This window comes from Carya illinoinensis, chromosome 5, assembly GCF_018687715.1.
Source record: "Carya illinoinensis cultivar Pawnee chromosome 5, C.illinoinensisPawnee_v1, whole genome shotgun sequence".
Lineage (NCBI taxonomy): Eukaryota > Viridiplantae > Streptophyta > Magnoliopsida > Fagales > Juglandaceae > Carya > Carya illinoinensis.
Genome location: NC_056756.1, coordinates 31130913 through 31158124, shown reverse-complemented (window position 1 = coordinate 31158124; position 27212 = coordinate 31130913). Strand labels below are relative to the sequence as shown.

Genomic DNA, 27212 nt, shown 5'->3' with positions numbered 1-27212 from the left:
CACAAAGGTTGTAATTAACCTTTGATAAGTTCAAAAGTTCTATGAAGAATAAGAGGTTTATCAACTCACAATAAATAAAATTCAATATTGTCTTGGCCTACTCAAATGAGGTTATAAGTGGTTTAAGTAAATAATCCCTAAAAGCCCTAGTGAATAGTATCGTGGGTACTGTAGTATGAATAGTGCCGCACTACAGTAACTTCTAAAACCCTAGTTCAAATAAAATAATAACTTTCCAAATAAACTCTTGGCCAAAATAAAAGGCATTCCGAAAAACCATAGTTCATTATAAATAAGAAGTGTGGGTTGGACATCCCCAAGCCCAATTATTCTAGATTAATTTCTATGACTAATAAAATAAGCCATTTTAATGATATAAATAGCTCCATGACCTTCAATAATAATAGGCCAAAATTGTGTCTTCCATAGCGTATCACATGGATAAAAACTGGATTTTCTTCTCTCAAGCCCATCTTGAATATTGGACTCTTGCTAGACTCGACCCAAGTGGATTGCATCAATCTTTGCATTGCTTTCTCTATCTTTTTAACTCTCGATCTTGTAATTGATCCTTAAAACTCGGTTCGCCTTGGGGCCCATAAAAAACATTCCAAGTCCCTAAAACCCAATCCATCTATGCTTTTTGTTCTACTCAATATTGACCACTTGACCCAATGAACTTTTTTTCTTGCTACTAATGTCTCTACCAAAATTTCTTTTTCATTACTGTTATGTCATGTAGCAACCCCTTTGGAAGTGAAAAACATTCATGCTATATGTTGGAATTGCTTACACTACTGCTTTAATCAAAACCTCATTCTCATGTTACGACAGAAACTTAGTTTTCCAATTACTTATCCATTGCCATACTCTATATTAGATGTACTTGAAAGTCTCTCTTTTCTCTACCAATCATGACAGGAAGCCCTAAATACTTCTCAAAATATCTTATTGTTTTTACTTCAATAATATTAGTCAAATAATTTTGAGTTTCTGATCTAGTATTTATGTTATAAAAGATGGTTGTTTTGTCTTTGTTCAACTGCTGACTCATATTATTGCAAAAGCTTTTGTAGACATCACCAATCCTGCACTAAAGATTTGTAAAAAATTAGACTATCATCAGCAAAGAATAGGTAATTAAGTCTAAAACCATTCCCCCCCCCCCCCCCCCAATTGGCACACCATTTATAACACCTTGTTTTCCAACTGTCATCAAAGAGGAACTTAGAACTTCTGCACAAAGTATAAAGATGTAAGGGGATAGGATATCTCCTTGTCTAAATCCTCTATCGAAACATTTGACTTGGGATTCCATTGACTAACACCTTATATGATATAGATTGCAGGCACATAATTGTACTGGTGATCCATTTGTTCTTAAAACCCATTTTTCTCAAGACAGCTTTAATGAAAGACCATTTCATTCTGTAATAGGTAGTGGCAGAGTCAGCAATTGTGTCGAGGGGGCCAATTTATGTAAAAAGTAATGTTAGACATTGTCTTAAGGTGTGCAAGCTTTATACATTCCCTTTTCTATTTTGTGACATATTTATGTAAAGAGTAATGCTACATACAGTCTTAGGGGGTGTACAAGTTCTATGCACTCCATTTGAAGAAAAAAAAGGGACCCCCACCATTACAAAATGATTTTTTTTAATGTAAATTCTAGATTTACCTACTTTTTTCAAAGGGAATGGGCGGAGTTTGCATATCCTATGACTGCAAACATCATTTGTCTTATGTAAATAAAAAAGAAATTGATATAGATCATCGACCTTAAATAATTTTCATGTATTTTCACTTTGGATTCCATATTAAGAAGTTCAATATTGTATAATAAAAAACTTTAGGATCCATATTAATAAGTTTATTATTTTTCCTAAACTTGATTTTAATTTTAATTTTGGGAAGGCCACATCCTTGAAAATAAATAATATATAAAAAATTTGTGACTATAAGAAAAAAAATTGGAGAGATGTATTTCTAGGTATATTGAAAATTTAGAAGATTTTAGAAAGCATATAGAGATTACAAATCTTTTGGGGGGGGCTATTTTCTATATTTGTAGAATTATGTATAAAATTTAGGGAGCATTTTATACTTTTAAAAAGTTTTGAGAGGACCATGGCCCCCCACGAGCATAACGTGGGTCCGCCACTGATCATAGGCCTTACTTATATCCAACTTCAATGTCATATAGCCTTCCCTTCCTGTTGTCTTTGTAGCCATAGAGTGAAATGTCTCGTAAGTCAACAGTATATTATCTTAAATCAATCTACTAGCCACAAAAGTACTTTAATATTGACTAGCTGATAACATAAAGTAGCACATGTTTGATCCTATTTGCAAGCACTTTTGAACAAAGTTTATATAACACAAAAACAAAAATGTTTCATTTATGATCCCCCATGAACTTTTACCATTTGATAAATTTATTACAGTCATACTCATTTGATCTCTTACAACATTCCAATATTTTTTTACAGAAACAACCTGAAAATCCATATGGGCTAGGAGATTTCAAAGGATCTATCTAAAAAAAAAAAAAAAAAACCATACCTGACTTCTTCAGAAGTATAAGGCTTATCTAAGTCATTGTTCAAATTTTTAGGCACCCTTACTTGAAATTCTTGCAATATTTCTTCAATAAATGTTGGGGATGAGGTAGTATAAACTGATTTAAAATTATCAGTAAACTTTTGAATTCCTTCTATGCTTAACTTTCCTTCTATGATTAGCACATTGATGAAAATACTTTGAATTCATATCCCCATCTTTTAGTCAATGTTATTTTGTTCTCTGCTTCCATGCCACCTCTTCCTGTTCAAGCAAAACATCAATCTTCTTTTGAATCTTTTTAACATCTTCTACCATCTTAGCATCACCACCATCAGTATCCTTAGCCAACATTTATGTTTTTTCATGAATATCCTTTCTCATCTGATTGCCTGTGCCCCTCTTCTAGTTTTTCAATTGTAGTCTACATGTACTCAACTTGTATTGCACTTACTGCATCTTATCAGTAATCCTTGTCACACTTCCATACATTATTAACAATTCTTTTACAATCTTTATCTAAAGTCCAACTTGCCTCAAAACGGAAAGGTTTTTTTTTTATTGTCATACCTTTTCGGCCCCATTAATCTCATCAGTAGAGGACTATGATCTGAACTTGTTGCTGATAGCATAATCACTGTCATATTAGGATACTTATCAATCTAACTTCTGTTTGCCACTACTCTATCTAATCTTTCTTTCGTGAAAGATTTATCTTTTTGATTATTACACCAGGTATATCGTGGTCCATTATAATCCAGACAACTTAGACCACAATCATATAATACTTGTTCTTCATCTACCCAGGAGGTCTCCATGCTGATCCATATTTTTTAGATTAACACAAAATCTCATTAAAATAACCAAATCACAACCAAGGAATTGGATCAAAAGTTTCCAAATTTATCAACAAATTTCAAACTTCGTCTTTTTGATTCACCTTCGGATAACCATAGAAACCAGTCAACTTCCAAGAAAATCCATTACCAGTGTCAAGAATGTGTGCATTAACATGTTGTACTGAATAATTCTGGATTAGTACAGTAACAACTTCCTTTCAAAATAAAGCTAAATCACCTTTACAGCCAACACAGTCCATTACAAAAACATTTTCATAACCCAATTTAGACTTTAAAAAGGACATTTTATTTCTATTGGATTTTGTCTCTATAAGAAATAAAATGTTAGGACAATATTCCTTCACCATTTGATGAAGGGCATGAACATGTCAAGGTGTCCCAAGTCCCTGACAGTTCCAACTTAAAAAATTCATAATGTTCAATTGGGGTTGATCAACAGCCTCTACTATATCCTTAGCTACTACTTTCTTTCTCAGCTTAAACAATTTAGTCTCCTCTACAATGTTTAGGCTACTATTAGTCACCATCCCGACTATCTTCCTTTTTTGTTGCAAAGTATCCCCTGCAAGAGTAAGTGTCTGACTAGCATTCGGCCTTGCTCTTCTTTTCCACGATCTTGTTATCTTCTATCCCATACCCAATTATCTCAATCTATTTTCAATTTCTGACTTCTTCTCATCCTGAGCCCTTTCAACCATTTCCCCTTGTAAGGCAAGAGAGTCCTCATTTCTTATACATCCTTCCATTATTGCCTCCATAATTCTATGACTATCTACACTCTTACATTCATCCAAACTTTTTTTTTCCTTTCCACCAATTTATATTTTATTCAAAGTGGATAGAGGCAAGAAGTGGTTATTATCAGTTATAGTTATTGGGGGCAATTACAGTATAATATTCATAATTCAAGTTTTGAATAGATTTATCCGAATTTCGCTCCATCAGACAACTACTTGTAATTATATTCCTTCCAATTGCAAGTTCTTCATCCATCGTTGGAGGGAACACATTCATCTCCTCCACTATAATATAATACCAGTTGAAATATTCCAACAGATTTCCTCATAGTTGATTGTGCACTCTGAGCCAAATTTCATAGGGCTTCATTTATTCTAACTTAGTAGTAGGTACCAGCACCATCAGAGAACATCCAGTTTGGCCATGGAGTATCACACCATAAGAGAAACAAAATTTTGGGAGTCTCTCATATTTGCATGTAACCCACATATTAATCCCACCAATATTAACTACAAGACCCCGAAGTAATGGTTTGTGTAAATGAAGCAGTACTTACTCATAAAAATTGACTCCACCCATTACCGTTCTTATCAACATCAATTTTTGGAAGGGATCCAATAGCACTTCCCAAATTTTCTCCCACACATTCATTCATACCACCAGAGGAAGATTATGAAATTGAACCCAAAAGAACTCCCTATCAAACTTCATCTCCTTGATAGGAATGTAACCAACAAAGTCTTTAATGATCATCGAATTCCAATCAAACATCCATGGGCAACCACTTTTAACTTTAAGTAGATCATACTTTGTGTTAAATTTCAAGAGAAACTTGTTAGAACCCACATTTTCCAATGTTATAGGTCCCGATATATACCTTCCATATCTTCATCATGGTTGTACGGAACACTTCGAATGGAATGGTTTGTCTAAGATAACTTTTCCAAACAGGCAATACTTTTCCTGTGAAATTATGGCTTCAACATCTTTCACATCTATCACAACATCTTGTTTTTCCTTCTCAGTTAATGATAATTTCCCACAAATGACTTTAAATCATCTGCCATCACACTACCCTCCACAAACTCCACTAGTTTTCACCAAGAAGACAAATTGCCTTCAACAAACTCTTCCACTTACCTTTGTTTCCCCCAACGAGAGACTAGTACTAGTTTGTTAGTGTTTGATAGGCACAATCATTTTAATGAATCGAGGAATGGGGCCATGGGGGCCTCCATGTTAGTTTTACCTTTTATTATTCTACAAAAAGGCCATTGTTAGCTTCTCTGCTTTGAGTGAATCTCATGTAATGAATTTTCGATTCAATATTTCCCAACAACCCACTCTTTTGTTAAACATAATTGAAATTGCCTCAGGCTTCGCGTTTCGAGTCGTTGAAAGGACAACGCTCGTGTGGAAAAGTTTTTATAGCTTGTCCACTAATGAAATCTATTTTTTTTTTTAAATATTTAAAGAACATATTCATCAATGGTAAAATTTTTAAACATTTTAAAAAAATAAAATAAAAACATTAATTATCAAATTCAGAGGACAAATTAGCATTTTTCTAGTTAAAATGAGCATATCTTTCTATTTTATTTTATTTTTTTATTTTCCAGTATCAACTTAGGTCGTCTAAAGTCTAGTATAGTTCCTACAACGAAAAAATATTCCTACAATGTAAACCATTTTTTTTTGTTCAAAAAGTACCATTGTATGTCTTTAAACTTGACACAAATCATTTTCCTTTTTTAAAATATTTTTATCTTTTATATATCTCTTTCCTCTATTTTTATTTTTTTCTACAGATATTTTTTAAAATTCATCTTTTCGGTGATCCTTTCCTATTTAAATACCTTTTATTGAAATGTTTTGCTAAACAAAACTTTCTATTATATAAAATATGATTACATAGTTGTATCCCTTTTTTTTTATAGTAAGTTACAAGTCAATTTTGGAATGATAGACAATTATAGAAACTTTTGAATTAAAAATATTTAGTATTTGTAATGAAGAATATAATCAAAGGGAATATTTTGGAGCACTATCTCAATCAGCCAAAAATCATTATATTGCAATCAAGGATTTGAGTGTCCATCAAACACATTAACGCTTGAATTAACTGGAGCTAAAAACAGTCTGCCAATGACTAAGGTCTAGTTTTATCATTATTTTTCACCAACTTTTCATTACTTTTTACTACTATTCAATATTTTATCATTAATATTCATAGAATTCTTGAGATCACCTCCCTTCCCAAACGCAACCTAAATGAAGCAGGATCAATGTGAGGGTCCACCTGAATGTCATTACTCTTGGTACCAGAGCTGCAGTTATGAAAATTACCCGTTCCTTTTATTCTACCATGCATAATCAATATCACAATAACAGCAAAAATAAAATGTCTATTTTTTTCCCACTTCTGGGTTTGCTACAGACGATGTGCACCTTTAAGTGGGTGGGGATGAAAGTGTCATTGATGCAGACCACCTCTACAAAACCTTGACCTACAGCGACATAGGACCACCAAATCTTACTGTTTCAGATATTCCTCCGCCAAGGCAGCAATGTCCCTGAGATTAACCACAAACCTCTCATAATATTTAGACGAACTCTGCCATGAATGCATAATTGATTATTGATGAGCTGTATGCTCCTGCTGGGACCACGTCTGTATAAAGACCTTGTGTATTTCACTGGATTGGTAATAACTAGCCTTACCAATCTTGTTCAGATCCATTCGGATAGAGGTTCCCCTCTTTTGATCATTCTTGTCTGGTTTGATGTATGTCTTCCCCAGGAAGTTTAATATCCTTAGTCGTCGTAGTAGTATGTACTTCAACTGCTTCCTGAAATATTGTGAATTTACCAATTGCAGAGATAAGAAGCAAGTTCAAACTAATGAAAGCAACTATATATTGAACTACTAAATAATCAAAAGGCATGAAAGCAATTATGGGCAAAACGAATTAAATTATCACAGCTGATTATTTCACCAAAGCCAGAGAGAAAAGTGACACTGAGGAAGTAGAGAAAAAAAATTGTCTAATCATGAAGTTTTAACTTCTAGGCCCGTCAAAGTTATTGTACATTAAGGTTAAGATCGTGTCAGCTTCAAAACCCTCATATATGGATGTATCTCCTTAGCGAAGGTGAACCCTATTCTGATTTAGTTTGGGTATCCCTTGATTTGTGTAAAAAAAAATTCTAAGTTTTAGACATGCCACACCTCGAATTGGTACAACTATTCAGCCAACGGCACAAATGATGGTTAAGGGGACGCACTAGTGTAAGCATATGCAGTGGACATTTTATCTATAGCCTGCTTGACCAATAACAAACAGGATTCCCACCGTATATCTAAGAGCATTCTTGCTTCAAAATCTTTTCTACAAGTTCATAAGATTGCTGCTCGTCAATTGCACCAACCTTAGAATTGGCAGAAACTTTATCTTCCTCCACTCTTAACACAGGCGACTTTATCTTATCTTCCTCAGAATCCTTACCAGTTAGATCACCATTTACAACTCCAAAATTGGAAGGATTGTTTTCATCAACAGATTCTGATCCAGCCCCATTTTCGCTCTCAAGTAATCTGGCTTCTCTCTCGTGTCCCTCATTGGTTAGTTGAGTTCCTTTAGCCACTGTCTCTCCAGCTTTCTCCTTTTCTTCTCTCTGTTGTCTTCTTCTTGCCTCTTGCTCTTTTATCTGTTTAAATCTGGAATATAGCAGCAGATCATCTCTTAACCCAAAAAACTTTAGTACCCAAAAAAATGGCAAACCAAAAAGTCCATTGGAAAGATTAACAAACATTAACAAATATTAACCTTTCACCAGGAAGTAGTCCGTCTGATGTAAGCTTTTCTCCTTGTCTGGCCACCTTTTTGGTGGTGATTAATTCAGAGACTGACTTCTGAATCTGGACTTGGTCTTCTTTAGGTATATCTTCAGGGGTTGTCCTTACTGAAATCTTTGCACCCCCTAACTTCTGAAGCCATACTTGTTGTGCCGTGCTCAATATGTTATTTGTAAACCTGCACTAACAATGAGAAGACTTAAAAGGTGCTTTAATTAGACGAAAACATATTATCTCATTAGAAAACAAAGGCATTTAAAATTCTCACCAATAAAGGCTTAAGCCAGAAGGAACTGAAAGGGCAAAATAACCAATCATTATAGGAAGGAGTTTTGTAATCATTTGAGAACTCTTCATGCTTGGATCATTACTCTGGAATTTAAAACCCATGTTAATTGATAAATAAGAACCTAGTATTCGAGAGAAAAAATTAATAAGAAACATGTCTCAAAATGGCAAAAGCATATAACATTACACAAATAAGAATGATTTTAAAATGCAGAGTCAAATAAATTAGTATATGCAAAGAAACAATGTTTTAAATAACAAAGCAGGGCACACATGTAAATCATACAGAAAAGTACACAGTGCTCATAAGTATATTCTACTACCAATCAAGCAGTACTCACTCTTTTAACCACCTTGGATGCGCATCCAAAGACAGAATAACTTGGGGAATGTTTGGTTCTAACTTTTGAGAATTTTGAGAATTCTTATAATAAATTTCAAGAAGTGTTGTTTCTTCCTTTTTATGATGAGTGGATGGGAAACATGAGAAGTTGTATGGTAAAATATTTGGTTTTCTTTTAAAAAAAATTTTAAAGAAAAGAAATATGGCCTTAATTTTGCAAGCATTCCCCTCCATTACCGGGATCTCTTCCTAACTAATTATTTTCTTTATACCACCAGATAACTATAAAATGCGTGATAGAGATGGCACTAGTAGAGGATAAGAGGTATTGGCTGAAATAGCTTGGTCATGTACAGCAAAGACCAATGACAAAAGCCAAGAAATGATATCTTGTGCTTAAGTAGCAATAAATAAATAAACAAATAGCCAAATTTTTTTTTTTTTTTTTTAATAAGTGTAAGAAAAGACTGGATCAACTTAGGTAGCAAGAACGAAAACTTGCAGTGCCCACAAATAGCCATAAATAAGAATGAGTATAGCTAGTTGTTTGAACTTAGTCATGCTAATAACACCTGGGTAATGACTGACCTGTGATGACTGCATAATTTGGACAGATATGTACTGTGAGACAACCAGCAACACGGGCAAAACAAGATATGCCAAGGTATCCGACCATCCAAGGGGTGGATGACCATCCTGAGAAAATATGAAGTGACCAATGGAAATTAATCCCACTACATTTAAGATGGGAAGCAACTAATGCCTAATGCACGTTAGAACTACCAGCTTAACACAAAACGAGAAAAAAGATCCAAGCTAAACTGGGCATAGAAGATCAGAAATGGAGGAAAATGAAAAACATATATCACTACTTAAGGTATATATAATAGCAACATGGTTTCAGCAGAAAATTCATAAGGATTGTATAAAACTCGATTCCTTTCAAATTCTTTGAAGAAAAATTGTTCTTGAATAAGAGAGCAAGGTTTAATAATCGAAACTAAGACACTTACTACAAAAGGGAAAAGCCAAGAGATGCCACTGCCATTTTGTCGAGAAGCAATGGTGGTTGGACCAGCCAGAGAGGGTATCCAGAAGAAGCCTTCTGAAAGGAGTCCCTTTTAAGATTAGGCACAAGCATTCAATTAGGCATTAAGAAGCAAAAGATACAACCGATTACCCACATAAGTCAACTGACAGAACATGTTACCTCGTCTGCTACGTTTGAAAGAGCCCTATAGAGCCCAATCCACACTGGTATTGTGGCAAGTGTAGGCAAGCATCCTGACATGACAGAATAAGTGTATAACCAGAGAACCAGTAGAAAAGGTGATTAAAAATTTGTAAGGTAAGAGTGAGGATAAAACCTTATTCAATAGTTAATTTAATTGAGTTATCTCTGCTAACCCCCCCCCCCCCCCCCCCCCCCCCCTCTTTTCTCTCCCCAAAAACAAATAAAATAAAATTCCAACTTTATGTTTTTTCTCCCCCAAGTGCCCAAGTGCTCATAAGAAGATTTTCAACCAGATTTTTCAAGAAATTTCCAAAACACAATGGCCGTAATCATGAACAAGCCAAAGCCATTAGAATTTCATCATTGGTTCTTTTATAGCACGCACATGTCAAGTGGTTCCACGCAAATTAAAATCCACTCTTACAGGCAAATTTCTGTAAACAAACCTTAGGCCCAAAAGCAGAATTTCTTGCACATACAGTTATCTAAGAAATTACCACTCTTCATCACAATAAATCACTAAAGGGCAGGAAAAGAATGCTGAGAGTCAGTACATGGTATCGTAATCTAGCAGTAATGTTCAAACAAAAGCCAGATGCAACATTAGTACCTGCTAGTGGGTTTATGCCAGCTAGTTTATAAATTCGAGCCGTTTCAACCTGAATTTTCTCCTGCAGGTGAAACAAAAGCTTTAGAGAAGTTTTCAAACAGATAAGCTCATTCGTCAAAACAAACGTGGTCCCAAATCATAATCTCTTTGATCTTATAGTGCAAATAATCCCAGCCAATATTTTAAAGGCTGCCTTCATTGTATGGACAGATTCTTTGGGGAAGGTCCTAACCATCGACAAACCTAAGGAAATACCAAATAATCATTATTGACTGATGATGGATGTGTAAGAAAACTGGAGAAACAATGGATCACATACTACTCCACTGTTAGGTTGCCAGAGCACTATGGGATGATTTCTTTGGCAGAGTTGAGCTAGTTTGGTTTAAGCTAGCAATAGTGGTTGAGTTTCTGGCCAGGTGGATAAGCCTTTATGGTATTCTACAAATTGCAATTGTCTAGAAGATGGTTCCTGTTTGTCTATTTTAGTGCATTTGGAAGGAAATAAATGGCCGAAACTTCAAAGACAGGCAAGGCCTCTGCATTTTTTTTTAATTCGTCATTTCTATTGGCAAAGGCTATTGGCTTCAATGGGCTTCATTTCCATGATTTCCTCGTATCTATTTCTTCCTCTTTAACTAGGTGTAAGCTCTTTAATACTTCCTGTGAATTAGGGCCATGCCCATTCTTCTATTTGAACGAATAAAACCTTTTACTTGTAAAAAACCAATCCATAAAGTTTCTGATGCTTATTTAAATTAAAGAAATTCACCTGATTTCCAGCATACCGTTCCTGAATAGCCTTCACTTGAGGTTGCAAGGCCCGCATAGACATGGCTGATTCCACCTTCACATCAAACACATATATTTAAATCAAACAAGTTTTCTAATTGGAATCAAATTAAGTAGAATCATATCCAGGTAAGTAATACCTGTTTCTTTGACAAAGGAAAAGTGGCAGCCTTTACAAGAACAGTTAGCAGTATTATGGCGAAGCCATAAGCGTACGGAACATGTACAGCCGATAGCCCGTCCTTAAGAACCTAAACCACAGAGAAATAGAGCATTTGTGATCCTAAAAGACAAGGTTCAATATCCAGCAAAAAATTCCGGGATTTATGGAGAAAGAATTTACCTTGAGGACACTCTCCATGTAAAAGGTGATTCCAGAGAGCCAATCATTGCTCTGTTTGGTGGTGCTGGTAACAGTATCAGAGTTGGAAACGGCGGCGTCGGCAATCGTGTAGAGGACGCTCTCGGCTCGGCCAAACAGTTCCCCAACCAGGCTCTCCACGGAATCCGGGTCGGGAAAGAACCCGGAGTTGAACCCGAGTCGGGCCACGGCAAGGGAGCCCCGAAGAGACTTTTTGTGACGAGAGAGACTGTTGTGGTAGAAGTAGTCATTCGTCCGAGGGAGGAAGAGGAGGGGGTCCGGGGTTGCAGTCCGGACAGGGAAGGGAGCTAAGACTAGGTTGGGTCTGTACAGTGAGAAGGTCGTAGCCATTTTTTTGCGAAGAAAGCCCTTAAGAGCAAAGGTTTTTCACTTCACAGGGAAATGGGAGTGCTGAAGAGAGCTTCTCGTGTTGGTGCTCCGGTCGTCGAGGAGGCCCGAGGGGGGTTACAAGATTGGGTTTTGGATTGGAGAGTTTGGTTTTCATTTTCCGTAGATTTATGGTTTGGTCGGTCAATACTATTTATTATTTTATTTATTATTATTATTATTATTTATTTATTATTTTTATATTATTATTCATAAAATATCTGAAATTACTTCTTTATCTAAATACAAGATGCGACAGATAATTAAAGCATATATGTTTCTTGACATTATAGTACTATAGATATGTTGTCATGTCAGAGATAGTTGCTAGCAACAAGATTTTATAGAAATCCTAGATATAATGTTCAGTCATTCTTATTTTGTATACGTGGAGGTGAAATAGCCGAACAAAAACATCATGGAACTTAACTCCAATGAGGCCACGATTTTCTCATTGCTAACATAGAAAAGGAGAAGATGCAGATGGTAACAATCACCCGTTTAGAAAATCTAATAAAGGGATCCTAACCTAGTCACATGTAAAGTTAGTTATTTCTAGTCATTGCATTCCATTAGTGTTTTTCAAAGGAATGAGACGTGTTGATGTAGTTTTCTATATAATTGAAGATCTCCTTCGAAATAAGAAAAATATATAGATGATTGGGACACTCCAGTAAATCAATTATTAAGTTAAGATAGCGTAGTTACCCGTTGGCTCTCATGACTAGTAGCCAAATTAAAATCATTATGCAAATCATGCATCGTTTAGAAGAGTAATACTATATACTATTAACTATACCATCGTCTTACTTACATCTTACTATATATGATGTGATGTATTTATCACTATTTGATAATAAAGAAGCATGTAATAAATGATCATTCAATAGTTGTAAATGTACTACATCTTATTTAATAAGATGTAAGTGAGATGATAATATGGTGTATAGAATTTTTCTTAAAAGAAATGCAAACTACACATTTAGACGTTTAGAAAGACATTCTAAAAAAGAAAAATTCTATACATCATACTATCATCCTATTTATATCCCACTAAATAAGATGTGGCACATTTACCACCATTGAATGATTATTTATTACATGTTTTTTTATCAATAAATTGTGATAAATATACCACATCATATATAGAGGATGCAAGTAAGATGGTGGTGTGATGTACAATATTACTCAAAATTAAAATATATTATAAATTTTAATCATAATTTTATAAATATGGAAAATGACCCCCTTCAAAAATTTATAATTCTTATATGCTCTGCAAAAGTTTTTAAAATTTCAATATATTAAAAAATATTCTACAATTTTTTTCAGTAGTCCTAGAATTTTGTATAATTTATATATATTATTTATTTCCAAGAGGTTGGTTTCACCAAAATTAAATCAAAATTAAATTTAGCAGAAATAATAAACTTATTAATATGAATGTCAAAGTTTTTTATTATTTAATATTATGTTTCTTAATATGGAATCCAAAGTGAAAATATAAGGAAAATTATTTAAGGTTGGTGATCTATATGAACAATAGTTGAAAGGTTTTATCTTCTAGACTTTATTGAGCAAGAATATACTTATTTAAGGTCTCAGTTATAATATTATATGTTTAATATGACATGAAAATATATAGAGTTTATATGAAACTTAATAAACTAATTTACGTACTAGAATGAAAGATAACATTTTAAATGATCAATTGATAGTTTCTATGAAACAAATAAATTCTAAATATTTCATTACAAAAATAATAATGTCTGAATATTATTTCATAAAGTATTATCGTAAAAAATATGAAACATATATTAAGATGTTGTATTTTTAGAATTTTATTTTTATGTGTATATTGTAAATTATCGAGATATAATTTTATATATAGTTATATTTTTATGATTTTTGAATCTTAATGTGTCACACATTAATTAGAAAATTTGGCTCCCCTCAAAGAAATTACTGGTTTTCGCCACTGCATTCTGACCACTATCCTTACTCGATGACTTCAAAATATTGCAAATCTTGTGTTCCTACACCTCACCTCCACTAACTTCTTACTTAGGAAAATCCAAATGACCAACATCTTAAATAGCTACGATCTCCAAGGCTTTTCTTACCAGTTAAACTTAACCACCACCAAGGTTTCTTATCATTGATGACTCTGTGATATAGCCCAACCCTGCATACTTAAAATGGCACCAAACTGACCGCCATGTGAAAGGATGGATCATAACCACTCTCTTCATGGAAGTCCTTGGCATCGTTGTTAGTCTTAGCACTTCAATTAAAGTATGGAACACACTTGTCCATGTATCTGCTCATGTATCTTTCCGATAGGACCCTTGCATTGAAGAAACAACTCACCTCAATAACTTATGGTAATGATAGTCTAAGTATGTACCATTGCCACTTCAAAACCATCTGTGAAGAACTGTCCGCTATCGAGAAACCAATGCTTGACCTCAAAAATTAAAATATGATGGCTTTTCAATGTACTTGGCAAAGATTTTGAAATCTTCACTGCCACTATGCTATGACCACCAATACCACCATACTCAGAGGCGGTGACATTGCTGGAAAGCTATGCCGAGTGTAACCATCAATGCTACATTAGCATCTTCTGTTGTGTCCTTTGACCAGAAGATCTCCATATACAAGAAGAACCAAGGTCAATCCAACAATTTCAACTCCAAAAGATGTGGTTTGGTCCTAGGAAATTAGTTTGGTTCTAAGCCTTTGCATGGGTCTTTTCATGGCACATCTGGCAACTCTCAAGCTCCGAGCAACAATACACCATCCAAGAAGGAAGACACAATTATCTATCAAATTTGTAATAAGAAGAATCATACAGCACTCAAATGCTTCAATTGGTTCAACTACTCATACACCACTAACAATGTGGCAATAATATCTCATAGGCATAAATGAACATGAAAATAATCAACGAAATCTTACCACCATATATATGTAAAAATATTGGAAGTAAGTTAGAACCTAACTTATAGAATGTCGTGTAAATGTAAGCGTAGCATAAAATAGTGTAAGCTAAAATGAGAGACATTCTAGGGTTAGATTATCTCGCTTAATCCTCTTAAAATAAAACTTACTAACTTAGGGCTAAATTTGCAAAGTTACCCTCTAACTTTTGAGAAGTTATAAATCTGCCCCTAAATTTAAAGAAATTGTAAACGGACGAAAACCCAAAAATAAAAACTCCTCTTGGCAATTCACTCATTGGCTAAAATCCATGATTTTGTTATCACTTGACCAATTAACGAACTAACATGTTGAAATCAAATATAAAAACTCTCAAAACCACATTCTTAGTTCTACACTAATGCCTAGACAAGAAATCATACATTAAACAAAACCTTCAACTTAACACTTCAAGGAAATGCCCAAAACATCAAGACTATGTCAATTAAACCAAAACTTGGTGTTTTTGGTCTAACTCCTTCGTATCAACTACAAGGACTCCAAAAGTCCATAAATAGCACTTCTAACAAGTTCATAAATCAAACGTAGGTGATAGCATGCTTGACTAAGTTCAAAAATCACAAAAACAACATATGACAATTCGGCTTGCATGAAAACAATGAAACCAAATGATGCATTGTTTTACTTGAAACATAAGAACTAAATTCTTGATTTTCATGCAACAAATCTTGAATGGATGAAACCATATACCTCAAATTCATTTTCTAACTTAACCTAAGCACTAAATCTAGCATGTGTTAGTCTATAGACCAATCAACCTTTGTAATGTTATCTATAAACTGATTTCTAAGATTCTAGCAAATAGACTAAAGAGGATCTTGCATTCCATCATTTCTCATTCTCAAATAACATTTTTTCTTGGAAGATTAATTACTAACAATGTGTTAGCATTTTTTTTCTTTTTTCTTTTTCTTGATCCAAATTGCTCTCAAAAGGGGAGAAATTATGTAGTTATTGGGTGTTTAACAATACCAACAATATGACAAGTACTTGGGTTTGCCACCTATGGTTGGAAATGAGAAATATCAACCTTTCTAAGCTTTGAAGCATAGAGTCTGGTTTAAATTACAAGGCTGGAAAGAGAAACTTCTATCTCAAGAAGGGAAAGAAATTTTGTTAAAAGCAGCAGCCCTTTCAATACCAACTTACACCATGAGCTGTTTTAAGTTATCAAAGTCTCTATATTCAGAATTAGAGGGATGATGGCCAACTTTTGGTGGAGACAGAGAAAAGAAGAAAGGAAGCTGTGTTGGGGGAGCTACCATAACATGTGTAATTCAAAACTTGAGGGAGGGATGGATTTTAAGAGTTTATAACTATTCAACAAGGCTTTCCTAGCTAAGCATGTTTGGTGGATTATGAATGATGAAACCACTTTACTCCATAAGGTTTTTAAAGCTAGATATTTCCCTACATTTAATTTTACAAATTCTAAATTAGGTGGTACCCCTTCCTATATTTGGAGAGGCATTTGGGAAGCAAAAAATAATTTACTTAAAGGCTGCAGGTGGCGTGTTGGGAATGGTTTGTCAATAAAAATATGGTCTGATTATTGGTTTTGAAGAGTGTGCGAAAGTCCCTTTTAAATACCCTATTATTAGATTAAAATGCTAAAATTTGAATAAAAATAATAGAAATTAATGTGTATTCTTGAATTTTGTTTCTATTTATTTTGGGATACTCCTAAACAAATTTTTATGTTTGATTTTAGAGTTTATAAAAGAGCAAGTCAAAGTCTAGACAAATTCAAATGAGAACTTTCATGAGGTTTGAGAGCAATTTAGATCAAGAAAAAAAATCAAAAAAGGAAATTGTAAGAAGTCTAAGTTTGAAATCCGCTAGGAGACAGTCTGGACATATTTTAGTATTTTAATCGTAAATTTTCACTCACATATTGGATTGATGCAATTCTTGATGCGTTAGAAATATTTCTTAAATGGCTATAAATTTGTTTCTAATAAGAATTTTCAAATTTGAAATCTTAAACCGCATACGTGGCTGCCAAGATTAGTCGTAAAATTAGGTAATTGTTTTATGCCGAAATTATGAAGACATTAGAGTTTCTTTTTTACCATATATAAACATATCATTAGTACGAAATAGGGGAGGAGGAGAGGCACAAGAGGCAAAAAAGAAAGAGGTTGTTTTGATTTTTGGAAGAAAAGATGTAAGGATTTAGAGAAACTCATCTTTTAAAAAAAAATTCTTCTTCTTTCGAATGGGGAACTAATTCCTTGGTGAGGTTAGGGATGAACTTGTATATTAGAAGGTATTTTTAATTTATATATTTGATTTTCAATTACTAAAACTCTTTTATTTTATTATTCTCAATTCATTCTTGATGTTTTCTTCTCCAAATAATTATAGAGTTTATTCTGTTTATAGATTCATTCATGTTTTTTCTATTAAATAGATTAGTTCTTTGATTATGTTTGGATCAATTATTTATCTATATTGATTTAATTCTTTACTGCAATATCACTCTTTAAGTATATTGAGGTTATTGGAATTTCTCAATAGTGATAATAATTTACGTATTTTAAAAGTGGTGAATAATTTTTCAAATGGTTACATTTAATTTAATTTGGTTTATAAGTATATATCTTCCGATTGAAAATTTTGGAATTGAGTTTCCAATTAAGTTTTTCAAAGAATTAAGAATAATTAAAATACCAAATTTGTGTAAGGGATTCCTAACGCTTTACTGTTCGTCAAATTTGAGTACTTTTTTAGTTAGTCACTTTACTTCACTTTAATTTTCATTTAAAATTAATTTTTGTCCTCCTTTAATCATTTATTATTTTTCTTTAGTTTATTTGTTCATTTTGCTATTCTTTTAATTTGTTTCCCTGCAGAATCAACACCTTAAAGCTATGCTACAACTACTGCATTATTTTTTGGGTGTAATCAAATTTTGGCGTCATTGTTGGGGAGATGGTTGAAGAATTTCTAGATAGTTTTTCTTTTCAGCAGTTTGTAAAGAGGGTAACTCTGTTCCTTTTTTTAGCTTGCTGCATCTTTATTTTATTTTCTTTTCCTTTTTGTAGTTTTTTTAAGTGTTGTATTTTTCTCTACCTTGCATGCACAAGTATAGAGATGCCTTGAATTGGTTTTCTTGTAGACCTATATTAGAGTCAGAGTCAGAATCTAATTTTTTTAATCATTTATTTGATAATCCATCTAGTCCCGAAAAAATAAGTGTGCGCGAAGATCAACCTAGGTCTCTACATGAGTACCTTCACCCTACACGCATAACAACACCATCATGCATTATATTTCCCCCAAATATTCGTCCAATGGATCTCAAATCATGTATAATACAACTTCTCCATACTTTTCATAGTTTAGAGAGTGAAAATCCATATGTGCATATTAGGAAGTTTGAAGAGGTTATTACTGCATTTCATGGTCAACTTGGCACTGCAGATGTTGTTCGACTTAAGTTTTTTCCTTTCTCACTAAAGGATAAGGAGAAGAGTTGAATGTATTCATTGATACCACAGTTGATTGGGTCATGGGCTGAGATGACCCAAATGTTTTTCAATAAATACTTTTCTCATCATAAGACTAATGTTTTGAAAAGGCAAATCTCAACTTTTACACAAAAGAATAGTGTGACTTTGTATCAAGCATGGGAACATTTTAAAGAGTTACTTAGCTTGTGTATGCATCATGGTTATGAAAGTTGGCGTCTAGTTAGCTATTTTTATGAAGGTCTCACTCCTAGAGAGCATCAATTTGTTGAAATGATATGTAATGGTGAATTTTTACATAAGGACCCAAATGAGGCAATAGAGTATTTGAATGAACTTGCAGAAAAAGCTCACAGTTGGATAGAAGCAAATGCTTTTGATAGTATCAATCGAGCATGCTCCAATCAAACTCATTCTAGTAGAGGCATCTATCATCTCAAATAAGAAGATAACTTGATGCCAAGGATGGAGGGCCTAACTAGAGAGTTAGAGGCATTAAAGATGAAGGAAACTATAGCATCTTGTATTATTCCTCAAGTTGATGCCTCTAAACTTGGTTTTATTTGTCAGGGAACAGATCATCTGGCGCAAGATTGCCTAACACTTGCAAAGATGAGAGTAGTGTATGAGGAACATTGCAATTCTCTTGGCATGCAGAAAAAATCCTTTTTACCCTATGTGACGACCCGCTTCTACGTGTATTTTCACTGAAGAGTTGTTTTTTTATTTAATTAATATATTTATTTATTTATTTTAAATTATTGCGTTTTAAATTGGTTTTTATTTATCTGATGTGGTGTTTAATTTATTTAGTCATTTTACGGTTTTTAATCTCATGTTCGACGGATCTGTTTTGTTTTTCGGAGTGAGGATTGGACCTCATTTCTTCCCTCCATCTTTTCTTTCCCATTTTTCCTTTTTTTCTTTTTTCTCTTTTCTTTCTTTTTTCTTTTTTCTTTTTTCTTTTTCTTTTTTTTCTTCCTTTTCCCTTCCCTCCCGCGTGACCCCCCCTCTCTCTCTCTCTCTCTCTCTCTCTCTCTCTCTCTCTCTCTCTCTCTCTCTCTCTCTCTCTCTCTCTCTCTCTCTCTCTCTCTCTCCTTCACGCCGAAAGCTTCATCTGCCCAAACCCACCGCCACCGGCCACCGTGCAGCACACCACCCCCACCAAAATCTTCCCCTCTCTCCGGTGAACCACCCCACAAAATTCCACCACCAACGGAGCCGCCGTTTAGTCGGAAAAAGCCCATCAAGTTACACGGTTTTTGCTCCGATCTGCCGCCGTCGCTCCACCTCCGGCCACCACCTCTTCACCACTTCATCACCAACTCCTTGCCATCCTAACCCACCCATTTCCGGCCTCTAACAGTCACCGGAACAGCTCCCACGAGCTAGTTTCCGTTTTGGGCATTTCGGCCCTTCCTCCGCCATTTTCGCCGCCACCCACGGCCAAACTCCACTTCCACTAGCTTCATAAACATCCTTAGATCATTCTCTATCAATCCCGAGCCTTGGTTTGTCCCCGTTCAAAAGTGGATATTTTACAACCCACAGCCACAGTGAAATTTCACTGTTACGTTGCTTTCCTTCCGCCGTTTGCAACGCCGCGAGCTTTCTAAAAATACCATATAGTATTGTAAGTATTTTCCAAACCCTACTTTTAGATTTAAATATATTTTGCTCATTCAATAATTATTTATCTGTTGGTTGGCTGATTCCGGACTGAATCCGAGGAGTTCGGGGGTCGGATGGCTGGAGGACGGAGTTGCTTGTTTGATTGATTTATGGATGGTTGATTGTTTTGTACATTGATATCGTATTTACATGGTGCATGCACGTGCGTTTTAATTAAATTGAGAAAATCCTGTTTTATTGGCGTAAGTGGATTTTCGGGTGCGTGTGTATCACGACCCCAAGCCGAGATGGGGTATTATCTCGGTGGAGCTCCTCTGGTCACTCGAGAGCGTAATAAACTGAGTGACGTCCCCTGAGTTGTCGCTGGACGACGACGGGAGCGGGGGCTAGAGGATGCTTGGCTACGAACGCGCCGGGCGCGGAACCGGGCATCGCTCTACGCACCGATTCCGTGGCCCTTCGCTGGTGAGGGCTAGAGGATGCTTGGCTACGAACGCGCGGGGCACAAATTGGGCATCGCTCGTGTAGGTGTCACATGCGTGGTCGTTACCTACAGTATGGCACTGGAGCCAGGGTGTGCGGATGATCCCTAGGGGGAGGTCATGATGCATACGGATTAATTGGTTAACGGTTTGAGTTGATATGGGCCAAATATGACTTTTGGCGTGATATTTGGAAAGGTTATGTTTTTGGGCCAAATGGGAGTTTTGGCGTGCGTGGAAAAATATGATTTTATAAATTTTGTGCATTGGCATCATTTCATGCATATTGTTTGAGTTCTATATGCTTTTATCTAGTGGTGTTTGGATTTTACTTACCTGCGGCACCATTTTTGGTATCGTAGATTTTGGTGCAGAGATCGAGGATGAAGAGGAGGAGGCTAAGTCCGAGGATGCGACTCCGCCAGGGTGCTGAAGTTTATGTTTTTGTATTTTGTTTAAAACTATATTTGTGTTTTGTAATATTCTATTCTATATATTTTGAACAACTTTGTATTAAACAAGAAAAATTCTGGTACTTAGTCATGACTTTCGTTATCCGCTGCGTATTTCTTTTTGCACATTTGTTGCTTTTACACACACTTGACACTCGTCGATAGGATGATGACCCGTGATGTCATCATCCGGACGTCTCGATTTCTCCGTGTCCGTGCATGGGGATTTGGGGGCGTCACAGGTGGTATCAGAGCGGTTTGGCTCTGGGTAAAACTACATGTCCCGTAAGTAGTACCAGAATGTTTTTTTTAAGGTTGTGTTTTAAAAAATTATGCTAAGTAAAGTTGCTTTTTGGCAAGTTTTATATGTTTGTTTTATTTGTTTTATTTGTTTGAGCTTAGTTGCTTGTTTTTATTTATTTAGTTATGTTTTTACAAGCTGGTTTCTTTTTGTTTCTTGTTATGTGATGTTGGTCTTTGATTTTTGTTTTTGTTTGTTGTTGGTTTTATTTTTTTATTTTTTTTCTTAAAGGGGGTCAAAGGTTGTGGTGGCAGGAAAAATGGTGAGACCAAGAAAATCTACTCAGGAGTCACGGGACAATACATCAAGAGATGACTCCATAGCCCAAGCAATACGGCAGATGACGGAGTTTATGCAGCAGAATTTTAGGCCACAACAGGCAGGGCCTTGGCCACAACAAGGAGGACCTTGGCCACAACAAGGAGGTCCCTGGCCGCAACAAGAAGGGCCTTGTCCACAACAAGGAGGGCTTTGGCCACAACCAGGAGGTCCTTGGCCACATCAGGGAGGGCCTTGGCTATACCCAGGAGGATCTAGTAGCATGGTGCAAACTGGATGCACCTATGAGCGCTTTCTGGCGCATAGGACTCCACACTTCATTGGAGAAGAGGATTCACTTTAAGCTGGAAAGTGGATCAAGGACTTAGAAAGAACTTTTGAGGTGTGTGGTTGCACCAAGGCGCAACAAGTACTCTACGCTAGCTATCTGTTGCAAGGCACCGCTTCTGATTGGTGGGATACCAAGAGGGTGATGCTGGAATCAGAATTGGGATCTTTCGCTACGGTGACCTGGCAGCGCTTCAAGAAAGAATTTAACGACCGCTTCTTTCCCGCTTCTGTAGGGAAGCAAAAGGCAAGAGAGTTCTCAATTTTGGTTCAAGGGAGCACGGCAGTGGAACAGTACACCTGAAGATTTATAGAACTTGGGCGGTTTGCTCCCCACCTCATCACCACAGAGGAGATGCGAGCTGAGCGTTTCCAGGAGGGACTACGCCCTGATATACGCCGTATGGTGGTCAGTCACTAGATATCCACTTTTCAGGACTTAGTGGATGTGGTCACCCTTATAGAGCGAGAGAATAATCTGTGTATGGGCTCCCCTCCGGGTCATAAGAGGCGGAGTTTTTCTAGTGAAGGAAGCAGCTCGGGTTCGCCTCAGAAATTTATTTAGCTAACCGGAACTCAACCTCAAGCGTCCTCAAGTGTTCGTATGGGAGGACGGGTGCCAATTTGTGAAGCATGTAATAGAGCTCATGAGGGCGAGTGTCGGCTGAGTGTTGGACCCCAGTGTTACCGATGTGGCCAAGTGGGACATATTGCTCGTGAGTGCCCCGTCAGAGTTCAAGGAAGCCGTGGAGGTAGACGCGGAGGAATAACAAATCCAAGACAAGCAGTGCAAGCCCGGGTTTATGCTGTCACACCCGGAGATGTGGATGATGAGGCACCAGCGACCCATGATGCTGGAGTAATTACAGGTATGGATTTAATTTAAATTTTATGTTGGATTTAATTTTTGATGTATTTGGTTTCTCCTTTGTTTTTGGATTCCATGGGTTAATGTGTTTGGTTCAGGAAGAGGTCGTTTATATGAGTTTTATGCTTGCACATTGTTTGATTCCGGTGCGTCACAGTCATTTGTATCTTCCACGTTTGCGCGGATGTGTAATTTGGTCACAGAACCTTTGCCGAAATCATTGGTAGTGGCTCTACCCAATGGTGAAATAGTGTGGTGTTCCAAGGTTGCTTTGGGATGTCCGTTAAATTTTGATGGAAGTTTCTTGGATGCTGATTTGGTGGTGTTTAAGCTGTTGGGTTTTGATATCATCCTCAGGATGGATTGGCTATACCGATATTCTGCGAGTATTAATTGCAGAAGTCGGGTAATTACCTTTCAGCTTCCAGATGGTGATTGTCTGGAATTTGCGGGGAGTAAGTTAAAAGAAAAGCCGGTAATTATATCGGCAATTCAAGCAAGAAGAGAGATTGCATGGGGAGCGGAAGCCTTCTTAGTCCAGATGGTGTCCACGCCGTCTGAGAAGAATCTTTGGTAGACATTCCAGTTGTGGAAGAATTCCCCGATGTGTTTGTAGATGACTTGCCTGGACTACCCCCTGTTCGAGAAATGGAGTTTGTTATAGACTTAGAACCTGGAGCGGCTCCTGTACATAAAGCTCCTTACCGCATGGCACCGGCTGAATTAAAAGAGTTGAAGACTCAGTTGCAAGAGCTGGTAGATAAGGATTTATTCAGCCTAGTACTTTGCCGTAGGGTGCGTCAGTGTTGTTCGTTAAAAAGAAAGATGGAACCCTCCGTATGTGCATTGATTATCGGGAATTAAATAAGGTGACCATCAAAAATAAATATCCTCTCCCGCGGATAGATGATTTATTTGATCAGTTTCAAGGAGCAGCTGTGTTCTCGAAGATTGATTTGAGGTCGGGATACTACTAGCTAAGGATCAGAGACAAGGATGTGCCCAAAACTGCTTTCAGGTTGAGATATGGGCATTATGAATTTAAGGTGATGCCGTTTGGATTAGCCAATGCCCCTGCTGCTTTTATGGATTTAATGAATCGAGTATTTCGACCTTATCTGGATTCCTTTGTGGTAGTATTCATTGATGATATTCTGATTTATTCCCGAGATATTGAAGAGCATGTGTATCACCTTCGTCTAGTACTTGGGAAATTGAGAGAACACCAGTTGTACGCCAAGCTCAACAAGTGTGAATTCTGGTTGGAGGAAGTCAGATTTCTTGGGCATGCGATTTTCTGAGATGGAGTGGCTGTTGATCCTAGTAAGGTGGAAGCCATTTTGTCATGGCAGCGTCCGACTACAGTGAGCGAGATCCGGAGTTTCTTGGGACTTGCTGGATATTACCGAAGATTTGTGGAGGGTTTTGCTCGCTTATCCGGACCTTTCACAGCTTTGACTCGGAAGAATGCAGAATTTGTTTGGTCAGATAAGTGTGAGAGAAGCTTCCAAGAATTGAAGCACAGGTTGACGACAGCACCAGTGTTAGCACTTCCAGAATCGCATAAGCCATTCGTAGTCTTTAGCGATGCGTCTAAATTCGGTTTGGGTTGTATCCTTATGCAGGAAGGACGGATTGTTGCCTATGCATCTCGTCAGCTAAAGGACCATGAGAAGAATTATCCGATGCACGATTTAGAATTGGCTGCGATTATTTTTGCTCTCAAGATCTGGCGGCACTTTTTGTACGGGGAAGCTTGTGAAGTATACACCGATCACAAGAGCTTGAAGCACTTGTTTTCCCAGAAAAATTTGAACATGAGGCAGAGGCGATGGCTAGAGCTAATCAGTGACTACCAGTGTGAGATCAAGTACCATCCGGGGAAGGCTAATATAGTTGCAGATGCCTTGAGCCGAAAATCACACTTGGAAGATGAAGCCGAGCCTTCAGAATTGGATTCTTTGCTTTGTGGGATGAGAAGGCTCCTTATTGAAAGTTCACAGCAAGAAGAAATTCTATCTTCAGTTCTTGACATTCGGGTAACTGATTTTGAGGAATTGAAGACTCTTCAAAGGAAGGATTTGAAGCTGCTGAATATCAGAAAAAGAGTCAGAAAATCTCGAGGGCCGTTGTACTATAGTATGGATAAAGATGGAATACTTCGGTTCCGAGATCGCAGAGTGGTCCCCAAAGATTCAGAATTCAAGGAGCGGATCATGGCAGAAGCTCATGCGGCCCCTTATTCAGTTCATCCCGACAGTACAAAGATGTACCGGGACTTGAAGAAAAATTATTGGTGGGATGGAATGAAGAGGGATATTGCCTTATATGTTGAGAAATGTCACACATGCCGTCAAGTGAAGGCCGAGCATCAAAGACCCGCAGGTATGCTCCAACTCCTCCCTATTCCTGAGTGGAAATGGGATGACATCACAATGGATTTTGTAGTGGGCTTGCCGAGGACGCCTAGTGGAAAAAATTCTGTCTGGGTGATTGTTGACCGGTTAATGAAGAGTGCTCATTTTTTGCTTGTTAATAACACCGATTTCTTGGGTAAGTTGACATGCTTGTATGTGAAAGAAATAGTGCGGCTGCACGGCATACCAAAGAGTATAGTGTCTGATCGAGACCCAAGGTTTACGTCTCAGTTCTGGAAGAGTTTGTAGGCAGCATTGGGTACTAAGTTGAAGTTCAGTACTGCGTATCACCCACAGACAGACTGCCAATCAGAGCTCACCATTCAGACCCTTGAAGACATGTTGCGAGCATGTGTCATGGAATTTCAAGGGAGTTGGGAAAACCATTTGCCGCTCATAGAGTTTGCATATAATAACAGCTTCCATGCGACTATTCAGATGGCTCCCTATGAAGCTCTTTATGGGAGGAAGTGCAGATCGCCCTTGTGTTGGGATGAAGTCGGGGAGAGTAGGATAATTGGACCCGAAATAATTCAAGAGATGCAAAGTCAAGTTTGGATCATCAGGGATAAAATGGCGGCAGCTTAGAGTCATCAGAAAAGTTACGCTGATACCAGGAGGAGAGAGTTATCTTTTGAAGAAGGTGATTGGATTTATCTCAAAGTCTTTCCCATGAGAGGTGTTAAGCGTTTTGGTAAGAAGAGGAAGTTAGATCCGAGGTATGTCGGCCCTTTTCAGATTCTGGAGAAGGTAGGGTCCATCGCCTATAGAGTTGCTTTGCTAGAGTATTTTGGAGATATTCATGATGTCTTCCACATATCGTCCTTGAAGAAGAGCTTTGGACAACAAGAGCCACGCTTTGTCGACCCAGAGAGTATTCTGTTGCAATCGGATCTCACTTATGAGGTTGTTCCATCGCAGATCATGGATTGAAAGAAGCAACAGTTGAGGTCCAAGACGATACCTTTGGTTAAGGTGGCATGGGGAGATCCGTTAGCTCAAGACTTCTCTTGGGAGCGAGTAGCGGACATGAGGGAACAATACCCATACTTGTTTGAGTAAAGACGGTACGTTTCTTAATCTTGGTCACAGATAGTTTATGTGATTTTATGTGGCTTGTTTTAAGTTGGTGGTTGATCTTGCAAATTTCGAGGACAAAATTTGTTTTTAAAGGGGGGAGGATGTGACGACCCGCTTTTACGTGTATTTTCACTGAAGAGTTGTTTTTTTATTTAATTAATATATTTATTTATTTATTTTAAATTATTGCGTTTTAAATTGATTTTTATTTATTTGATGCGGTGTTTAATTTATTTAGTCGTTTTAAGGTTTTTAATCTCGTGTTCGGCGGATCTATTTTGTTTTCCGGAGTGAGGATTGGACCTCATTTCTTTCCTCCATCTTTTCTTTTCCCTTTTTCCTTTTTCTCTTTTTTCTCTTTTCTTTCTTTTTTCTTTTTTCTTTTTTCTTTTTCTTTTTTTTCTTCCTTTTCCCTCCCCTCCCGCGCGACCCCCCTCCCCCGTCCGTCTCTCTCTCTCTCTCTCTCTCTCTCTCTCTCTCTCTCTCTCTCTCTCTCTCTCTCTCTCTCTCTCTCTCTCTCTCTCTCTCTCTCTCTCTCTCTCTCTCTCTCTCTCTCTCTCTCTCTTTCACCCCGAAAGCTTCATCTGCCCAGACCCACCAAAATCTTCCCCTCCCTTCGGTGAACCACCCCACAAAATTCCACCACCAACGGAGCCACCGTTTAGCCGGAAAAAGCTCATCAAGCTACACAGTTTTTTCTCCGATCTGCAGCCGTCGCTCCACCTCCGGCCACCACCTCTTCACCACTTCATCACCAACTCCTTGCCGTCCTAACCCACCCATTTTCGGCCTCTAACAGTCATCGGAACAGCTCCCACGAGTTAGTTTCTGTTTTGGGCATTTCGGCCCTTCCTCCGCCGTTTTCGCCGC

The 27212-nt window shown here is 36.9% G+C and overlaps 1 protein-coding gene and 1 non-coding gene across 7 annotated transcripts; both read right to left on the bottom strand.

Annotated features, from left to right (window-relative positions):
* Positions 1-6485: 6485 nt before the first annotated feature.
* LOC122311104 (ALBINO3-like protein 1, chloroplastic) lies at positions 6486-12161 on the bottom strand. 6 transcript variants are annotated; one of them, XR_006242731.1, is made up of 12 exons: positions 11624-12161; positions 11421-11531; positions 11261-11335; positions 10489-10549; positions 9855-9928; positions 9658-9762; positions 9233-9340; positions 8282-8385; positions 7985-8191; positions 7664-7875; positions 6879-7006; positions 6486-6771 (listed from the first exon to the last, which is right to left on the bottom strand). XR_006242731.1 is itself a non-coding variant. In XM_043125493.1 (12 exons), the coding sequence occupies exons 1-11, from the start codon at positions 11990-11992 to the stop codon at positions 6923-6925; spliced, it is 1587 nt and encodes a 528-aa protein (XP_042981427.1). In that variant the 5' UTR covers positions 11993-12160; the 3' UTR covers positions 6486-6771; positions 6879-6922. The 6 variants fall into 6 exon arrangements, 4 of the variants coding, with proteins under 4 accessions (XP_042981427.1, XP_042981428.1, XP_042981430.1 ...); XR_006242732.1 differs by having other exon boundaries at positions 6486-6730; XM_043125493.1 differs by having other exon boundaries at positions 7587-7875; positions 11624-12160.
* Positions 12162-18603: 6442 nt separating this feature from the next.
* Positions 18604-18710, bottom strand: LOC122312104. The gene has a single exon (XR_006243018.1). It is a non-coding gene; the product is annotated as a small nucleolar RNA R71 (small nucleolar RNA).
* Positions 18711-27212: the final 8502 nt, after the last annotated feature.

Excerpts from the sequence above, each read along its gene's own strand:
- LOC122311104 (XM_043125492.1), bottom strand. The coding sequence starts at position 11,992 with ATGGCTACGACCTTCTCACTGTACAGACCCAACCTAGTCTTAGCTCCC. Across the intron at positions 8,386-9,232 it reads AAATTATGCAGTCATCACAG|AGTAATGATCCAAGCATGAA; the intron begins GTCAGTCATTAC and ends TTTAAATTCCAG. Across the intron at positions 8,192-8,281 it reads TCTGGCTTAAGCCTTTATTG|GTTTACAAATAACATATTGA; the intron begins GTGAGAATTTTA and ends TTGTTAGTGCAG.